Here is an 8,923-nt window from a genome sequence, read left to right as displayed (position 1 = left end):
TTTTATTCTAACAACTCGAAACAAGATTTGTTTGGTTATACAGATGCAGATTATTTATCCGATCTACATAAAGCTAAATCTCAAACTGGATATGTATTCCTAAATGGAGGCACCGCAATATCATGACGTTCTCAAAACAAACACTTGTTGCAACATCATCAAATCATGCCGAAGTGATTGCATTACATGAAGCTACTCGGGAATGATTTTAGTTAAGATCAATGATACAAATCATTATTGATTCTTGTGGACTAGAACGCTATAAAAGCGTAACAACTATCTATGAAGATAATACAGCTTACATAATACAAATGAAAGAAGAGTATCAAAAATGACAGAACAAAACATAAATGCTGACGAGGCGCTAAAGCTATAAACGGTCTTAACGGTCATAAGTTTGATGGAAAAGAATGGTATATTGGTAAGGCTCAGAAAAAGACTGAAAGGGAATAGGAACTGAAACAACGGTTTGAACAAACCATGAAGGAGACTGTAGACAAATCACGAGGGCCAAACTTGTACATAAAAGATTTAGATGATACAGTTTCAGATGAAAACCTCATATTTTTCTCATATACTCAAGATATCGTAAAAGACAACCAGATTAAAATGAGATACGTTCAATCAACAACTCTGCTGATCTTTATACCAAAGCACTGCTAACTGCTATTTTCAGAACACACGTTCATAATATTGGCATGAGGCATGTTCAGAAGATGTAACAACTCAGGCGTTGCCTACTTGAGGGGGAGTCAACTTTATGCTGCACTCTTTTTCCCTTAGCTAAAGTTTTATCCCAATGAGTTTTCTTTAGCAAGGTTTTTAACGAGGCAGTACTAGTTATTCTCTAATAAAATTGTCATCCAAGGGGGAGTGTTATAAAATATCTAGATTGTGTTATAAAATATCTAGATTGGATGTTAATTTTATTATTATTATATTTCTTGCATAGTAATATTTTATACTATAAATAGACATGTATGGTAACCATTTAAGGTGCACCATTTCTCTTGAAATATCAATATCAATATTTCTTCTATCCTTCTTCTCTCTTTTTCTCTCTTTGTTCTTATAACCATTAAAGGTAGTTATAAGCCTACTGAATTATAACAGCTGTTTCCATAGTCAGAAAAAAACAGAACATTATAACTATACATACACACTTCCTGTATCTATAGTCTACAGATATACTCCGTATATATCATCAAGTATTTATATGTAACATTAAATAGTAAAGAGTTTGGAATATAATAAAAAGTGTTCTTCAAGTTCAAGAAGCTGCTGCTACTGCTAATCCCAAATATTCTTTTAGATTATCATCAAAAGTTTAAAGCAAAAAAAACTGAAGAGTAAGTTCAACAGTCATTACACTTATTATTACATTATTACATAAAATCTATATCTATCTATATGAATAGATACATGTATAGTTTGTCGTATCTATTGTCATATTTTGGTTTTGGAATTTGACAGCAAAGTGATCTGAATTCTCAATCTTAAGCCTGGATCTTGTGTATACTTTTTGGATTTTATTTGTCGGTTTGTAGTTATTTGTTGAATGCCTTTGAACATTACTACTTAATAGTTTTGATTCACAATTTTGCATTTTAAGTGAATTTTAAAAACTGATAAAACTGAAGTTTACTTAATTAATGTCTTTTCACATTTCTCTTAATATTTAAAAAAGAACAAAAAAATATTCTGGTTTGATCCCAATTTACTAATTTTGTATTTTAATTATGGATTTTTCATTTATATAGAATTCTGTAAAATACAAACATTGTTCCTTATTATGTACTCTAGTTTATTCAGTGTTTAATGTTTAGATCTGCTAGGAATTATATAAATATTGATAATTTTGATTCTGTAAAAATATAATTTTGTGTTAGTTGATATTGTTACTCATTTAGCAGTCAAGGTTATAAATGGAAATTCACATGATGGGTATTATAACAAGGTGGATGCTTGGTTGTCTATTCTAAGAGCTTTTAGTATTATTGGTTATTGAATTGAATTGATGTGGTTGGTATTGGTTACAGTACATAAGATGAGTGTAATTAATTAGATCACATGTTGCCCTGCAATTTGCAGGTTAAGGTTCAGTACTTAATTGATAATATCAAATTATATAGGTGTTAGAAATTTGATTATTTGGACTTTTTATCTGATACTGTATAAGATTAAGTATCCGTATGGTTACTTTAAGTTTTTCTGTTCAATGCCTTGTTGTTTTCGTTGAACCAAGAGTGTTTGGTTTTAAGGGTATGAAATGAGGGAATAGGTATCGTTCCTTATGTTGATAGGTATGGGGTTCACATTTAGAAACAGTGTTGTAACACTAAGAATTACTTGGGAGTAATTAGCGATTACTTTTTTTTTTTTTTTTTTTTTTTTTTTGAGATGTCATATCCGAGTAATCAATATCAGTAAAAAATCAGTCAACCCTCGGTCAACATCCGACTAATCAGTCGCCATAAATAGAGGATTATTCGGACTAGTCCGGATCACTCGAGATTAATCGGTCAAAGTAGAGGATTACTCGGACTAGTCCGGATCACTCGAGATTAATCGGTCAAAGTAGGATTAATCTGTCAAAGTCAAACTTAGTCAACATCCAATTACTCCCCGATTACTCTTAGAGTTGACCAAATACTCACTCCAAGGTACACCCCGATTAGCGATTTCTGCAACCTTGTTTGGAAACAAAACCCACGCCTTTGGGCTTGTTTTAAACACGATGGCCGGGTACGGAAAATAAGTTTCTTTCGTAGGGTGATCAATGGCTGCAAACCAAACACTACCCAAGAAACCTTGGTTTGCTTGAACATGATGTATGAAGTGGAAGTCTGGTTCGGAGAATTTAAGTACCTAGAACGAGGTGAAAAATAGCCCTTAGGCCATAACGAATGATATAAACATTTTTAAATAAGGGCCCTTTGGGCCTTGCTAAAATGTTAGTGGACTTTGATTTCTTCTTTTTCTAATGCATTTGATTGATGTTTATGGGCCTATTATGCTTCGTCTTTGTTGCTTCAGTTGTGTTTCTTTAGTTCTCATGTTTCTCAAATCTCTGATTAAGTCTATAACACATAAAAAATTGGGCCGCTGAATGCCTTGTGCCCCGAGCGGTCGATCACCTTGTTTCCCTCCGGGCCTTCCTTGTCTGTTTATAGTTATAATTTTCGCTAGATGAATGTATATTGTCTCACTAATTGTTGCTATGAAACTTTTTCTTTGTATTCACAGTTGAATAAAGGATAGAGCAAATATGAAGCAAACAGACAAAAAGAAGTCTGCAACAAATGTTCAAACCAAACGTTCGGTAAGGCCTCAAAACAAAGATAACAAGCCACCACATGAAAAACCGAACCAACAACAGAAACCTAAAAACGCAGAGACAAAAACTACGTCTGAAGAAGCATCTCAAAACATTAAAAATCTTAAACTCACTGATCAAGAAACCGAGGATCGAAAGGATGAATCAGATACTGAAACCGTCACTGATTCTGTATCCTCGAGTGGTGATTCACTAGAAACCATTCCAATAGTCCTGAAAACGCCTGCAAATAAAGATAATTCTGAAAAATCAACAAATATTTCGAAGAAAGCTATTATTTCAAAAATAACGACGAAAGGTACTAATGGGATAGTGAAAATTTCGGCTGATAATAACTCGAAGAGTGTGAAAGTTCATCCAAAATTGTCGTCAGCACCTTCATCAGTATCATCTGAAGGATTAGATCACCAAAATACCGAAGAACGTAAGGAAGCGGATACATTGGATGATGATGAAACAAATAAAAAAATCGAAGAAATGGAAACGAGAATCGAGAAACTTGAAGAGGAGTTGAGAGAAGTTGCAGCTCTCGAAATTTCTCTTTATTCGGTAGTACCGGAGCATGGTAGTTCGGCCCATAAGGTGCATACACCGGCTCGACGTCTTTCTAGACTTTATATCCATGCAGCCAAACACTACTCTCAAGCGAAACGGGCTACCATCGCTAAAAACACTGCTTCCGGGCTTGTTTTAATTGCCAAATCTTGTGGTAATGATGTCCCAAGGTACTCCATTTCTTGTTGGAACACATATATACTCCTAAGACAAGTTTTTAATTATTTTTAGAATTTTTGTGACGACAGTTAGGGTTGTCATTAACATGCTATAAAGTGTTGTACATCTAAAAATAGCTGTCATTCTGAAAATAATTGTTAACCGCTAAATACAATACTTTCTAGCGTGTTAATGAACACAATGTCGTTAGAAAAATCCTTATTTTTAACATATACACACTTAACCTTGTTTTTGCCAAATATATGACGTTGACCCGCTTGGTATTTAAAGGTTGACTTTTTGGTGGTCGAACACGATTGTTTTGAGGGAGATAATAACCCAAGCATTTGGGAGTTCATGCCAATCAAGTTCATTAACAAGAGCACTCGCTTCAAACGGGTCAAGTAGTAAAAAGGATAGTAAAAGTAAACCTGATTTTATCGAGTTCATGGATGATTGGCAAGAAACACGAAGTTTCACGTCCGCACTTGAAAAGGTTGAGTCGTGGATCTTTTCACGAATCGTGGAGTCTATATGGTGGCAGGTATGAAATTTGATTTCTTTTGGTGTACCAAGTTAATGTATAACGTATATATCCTTTCTTTTGACCCGAGTTTTGACTTTTCTGGTGCAGACATTGACTCCTAAAATGCAATCTTTAGGGGATGATACAAATAGTAATAAAGGTATCGGTAAGTTAGTAGGACCCACTTCAGGTAACCAGCAACAGGTTAACTTTTCGATAAATCAATGGAAAATTGCTTTTCACGACGCTTTCAAGAGACTTTGTCCTGTTCGTGCGAGTGGTCATGAATGTGGTTGCCTTCCCGTTTTGGCAAGGATGGTACGTAACATGAGTAGTTTCAAGCTCTTCTCAAAATTCAGAACATTTCTTGATACACTTAAATTAAATAAGTAATATTTTATTGAAGTTGGCGGTTTAGCAGTATTGATGAGATTTTTCGACTTTTTTTTGTTGTTGTTAGGTAATGGAACAATGTGTTGCGAGACTAGATGTAGCCATGTTTAATGCGATTCTTCGTGAATCGGCCCATGAAATGCCTACGGATCCTGTATCGGATCCGATTGTCGAATCCAGAGTTTTGCCTATACCAGCTGGGGATCTAAGTTTTGGGTCTGGTGCCCAGCTCAAAAACGCGGTATGTACCTGGACTCCCTCTGTCTAGAAGCAAACAAATATTAATAAAAACAAAAACCCGTTGCCAGTCAGTTGGAGAAAGGTGGCAAATCTGACCCATTTTACTTCTGACTTGATTTATTTGGGTTATCTTTTATTTGTAACGGGTCAAATGGGTAAACCTAAAAATTAGCTTACAAGTAACATGCCATAAGTATTCCAACACGCCTTTTTAATGTATAAAACCCTCTTGAGATATTACTTGAAGTCTTTTAGGCCAACTCAACCGAATTTGACTCGTGACTGTTTTGATCCTACATCAAACCCGCCTGACTTAACTACAATTGAAACGCATTTACATTTGACACATACTCCCGTGTTCTTAGGTTGGCAATTGGTCTAGATGGCTATCTGATTGGTTTGGGATGGACACCGAGGATGAGCATACCAAAGATGAAGACGAAGATATACAAAAAGAAAAAAGTGATAAATGTTTTCATCTTTTAAATGCATTAAGTGATCTTCTTATGTTGCCGAAAGACATGCTTATGGACAGATCAGTTAGAACAGAGGTATATACTCATAATAATAATGAAATAAATTTCAATCATCTTCACGTATCATCTCACACGTCTATTTTGTTTACTAGGTATGCCCGTCGATCAGTCTTTCATTGCTTAAACGAATTCTCTGCAATTTCACTCCAGATGAATTCTGTCCTGATTCGGTTCCTGGTGCAGTACTGGAAGTAGTAAACGCCGAGGTATAAAAAACCCGCCCATTTTTGTCACGTCTAGTTATAATGATTAGACTAATCACTATTTTTCTCGCTTCGTGTAGTCCATCATTGAGCGTAGATTATCCGGAGACGATTCAAGCAGTTTCCCATACGCAGCTGCACCAGTCATATACAAACCACCTTCATCCACCGATGTTTCTCAAAAGGTCTCAGAGGCAGGTCGAAAATCGCTACTGAACAGAAACGCGTCAGTTGTTCAGAGAAAAGGTTATACAAGTGATGAAGAACTAGAAGAACTCGATTCACCACTAAGTTCTATTATCGATAAACTACCTTCGTCTCCAACTGTTGCAAGAAACGAAAGCGGTCAAAATTCAGACCAAACACCTCGTGTTGCAGTTAATGCAAGATATGAACTTCTTCGCGAGGTCTGGTTATCATGAGTTGTAGCTCGCGTACTATAAAAATAAAAATAAAAAACAGAAAAAAAATAGGGGGGAGTCATACCGTGTGTTATAAATCTTGTGAATTTACAGTGCTAAGTTGTACTATATATTGTTATTGTTATTCCCCCTCAGTGCAATCATGATTGGTAATATTGCATTTGCATTCATATAGATTAGGTTGCAAAATCAAACTCGAATAAGGTGAAGATACAAAAACTATATTGAACGCATTCATCCATATGCTGAATTGAAGTGCATATGCTTACAAGAACAAGAGTAAAAGAAGACCTTTGTATTCTCGTTTATTACACTAGTAAAGAAAACACTGCGTGCGGAGTCAAACAACAAAGAAAGCTCACAACAGACTTGATGGTACTCTAAAGCATATTCACTCAAGTTTCACTTCTCTTGTTGGTGGTGCCAACTGCAAATAGTAAAACGGTTCAGTAGGTTCCTCCCTGCAACAAGAAAACATAAAATACGATAGTTGTTAAGTAATCAATGTAACTTACAATTTCAACAAATAAAAGATGAATTCAAAAAATACGTAACACTTTGGATATTGGAGGAAAATGAGCCGAGTGTAAACAAGGAAACTGTTTGTATGAATGAAGCCATTTGGCCAGATTCTTTACCGTTATACTTAAGAGCCAATACTTGGCTGTCAAAATACCATAAAATCATATAGATCTAAATTGCGAGGTAGTAACTATATGTTTGCCATTCTGAAGATAAAGGATAATTATTATTGTATATACTAAGCAACCTATAAACAATGAAAAGTTAAGTGATGGACATGTTAGCGAGAACACATACCCGGGTTTTGAGCGCATGCATTGCCAAAAAAGCTTGAACGGGCCTGGAACCGTCTTAAATGGGTTGCCTTCAAAACATGCCTGAAATTGAAGGTTGAAACCACCATAAGAGCTAGAAAGCCATATACATTTTGAATTTATCTATCTAGACCACCAAATTCCTGGGAATATAATTATTGATGAGAAAGGAAAAACAAATGCATCCATCGTCATACTACAATTAGGATCCAATTGAAGAATAAGCTCCTATTATATATTACATCTTCTATTGTAGAACATATTAAAGCAATTAACGTCGAAAAAACTTTATATTCATTAGGTCAGTTTGATTTTCTTTCCAAAAATCAGCAGGTCAGAATTCTCTGAATCTAGAAATTCCTTGCATCCACGCCCGTATAAATACTGTGTACCAAAGATTGTGACTATTTATGTAAGACAAGTTACCTTTCAAATGATATTGATACGTATTTTTTAAGCTTTTATAACTTTAAACTTGATACTTATAAGTTATAACAGACAATATTGTTCAAAATTAAAAACTTGTATTCAGCTAGATTTGTAAATTAAATCCACCATAATCTTCCTAGCTAGAGAAGTTCAGTACTTCAATAATGTTCCAGTGACTATTATGTGCAACCAAAACTTCTTTAAACTAATAAACCATCATGAAACATAAACATTCATGATCAAATTCAAAAAAAAGTAGCTTATATTTTTCCATTAACCTAGTTCGGTAACTTCAGTTAACCGATATTTGTCTCGACGGATCTCCAACCACAAGTCCACAACCTATAAATCAATTCATGAACAGCACTTAAAGATAAAAACTTATGACTAAATTCACACATCAATCAAGCTAATAGCAATCACAAATCAAACAAAGTAGATAAGAGTAATCTTATGAACTAATCATTAAAATCATAGCATCTTTGTCATCTTCTCGAAAGAAAACTATCTACATACTTCAGTGCTATATATAAATTAGATAAAACTGCAATTCATTAGGCGTCCTAACTACAAATTCAACTGCAATTTTCACAATATATCTATCGCACAGAAAACCTAAAAAACTTATGCACTAATTCGCTCATTCATCGATTAATGTAATAGTAGCTATCAACAATCACAAATCAATGATAGAAAGTTTATAATCATGAAAACCAAACGATCGGTATGCGCCATAGTTATATTACTAAACTGTAACGATAGATCAAGTTCTAAGTGAATAGTAAGCATAAACCTATAAATAAATTAATCAACCAACAGTAAAACCTAAAATTAAAAAACTAATAAGCTTAATTAAGTCATGGATTAACAAATTAACTTAAGTAAATTTAACCTGAACAACATCTTCAACACGATCGTTGCATCTGTGAGCTACCGGTTGACGCGTGTCTCCTTCCGGCCTTCCCCATGGACTCTCTCTCCGAGGTACTTCTCTCCCACTCATCTCTCTCTCTCTCTCTCGTTATTCTTTTTGTTGAAATGTTTTAACTGTGATTATCTGCTTTATTTATACACCAGTAAAACCCGTGAAATCAATAGTTTATTTAAACAAAATAATTTAATAACATGTTTTAAATATCAAGTGAATGTAAATGCTGAAGTCATTTATTTTAAAGACCCGTTTGACTAAGAAACTTGTCGTTGTTTTTACAAATATACAGAGACATGTATTTTCGCATACATATGTAACGTAATTAATTTAATAAAAAGAATCCATATTTGAATATT

General features: G+C 34.3%; 2 protein-coding genes across 2 annotated transcripts; one reads left to right on the top strand and one right to left on the bottom strand.

Annotated features, from left to right (window-relative positions):
* The first annotated feature begins 1,117 nt into the window (after window positions 1-1,117).
* Window positions 1,118-6,482, top strand: LOC139840256 (uncharacterized). The gene is made up of 8 exons (XM_071830509.1): window positions 1,118-1,349; window positions 3,247-4,062; window positions 4,343-4,595; window positions 4,686-4,895; window positions 5,038-5,211; window positions 5,576-5,761; window positions 5,839-5,952; window positions 6,030-6,482. Exons 2-8 carry the CDS (start codon window positions 3,269-3,271, stop codon window positions 6,369-6,371), a joined length of 2,073 nt encoding a protein of 690 aa, XP_071686610.1. The 5' UTR covers window positions 1,118-1,349; window positions 3,247-3,268; the 3' UTR covers window positions 6,372-6,482.
* Window positions 6,483-6,571: 89 nt separating this feature from the next.
* Window positions 6,572-8,668, bottom strand: LOC139844909 (uncharacterized). The gene is made up of 3 exons (XM_071835134.1): window positions 8,529-8,668; window positions 7,191-7,270; window positions 6,572-6,832 (listed from the first exon to the last, which is right to left on the bottom strand). The coding sequence occupies exons 1-3, from the start codon at window positions 8,637-8,639 to the stop codon at window positions 6,763-6,765; spliced, it is 261 nt and encodes an 86-aa protein (XP_071691235.1). The 5' UTR covers window positions 8,640-8,668; the 3' UTR covers window positions 6,572-6,762.
* Between the last annotated feature and the right edge of the window lie 255 nt (window positions 8,669-8,923).

This window comes from Rutidosis leptorrhynchoides, chromosome 4 (assembly GCF_046630445.1).
Source record: "Rutidosis leptorrhynchoides isolate AG116_Rl617_1_P2 chromosome 4, CSIRO_AGI_Rlap_v1, whole genome shotgun sequence".
Classification (NCBI taxonomy): Eukaryota; Viridiplantae; Streptophyta; class Magnoliopsida; order Asterales; family Asteraceae; genus Rutidosis; species Rutidosis leptorrhynchoides.
Note: the sequence above shows the minus strand (reverse complement) of the source record. Positions and strands in the feature narration are given on the sequence as shown.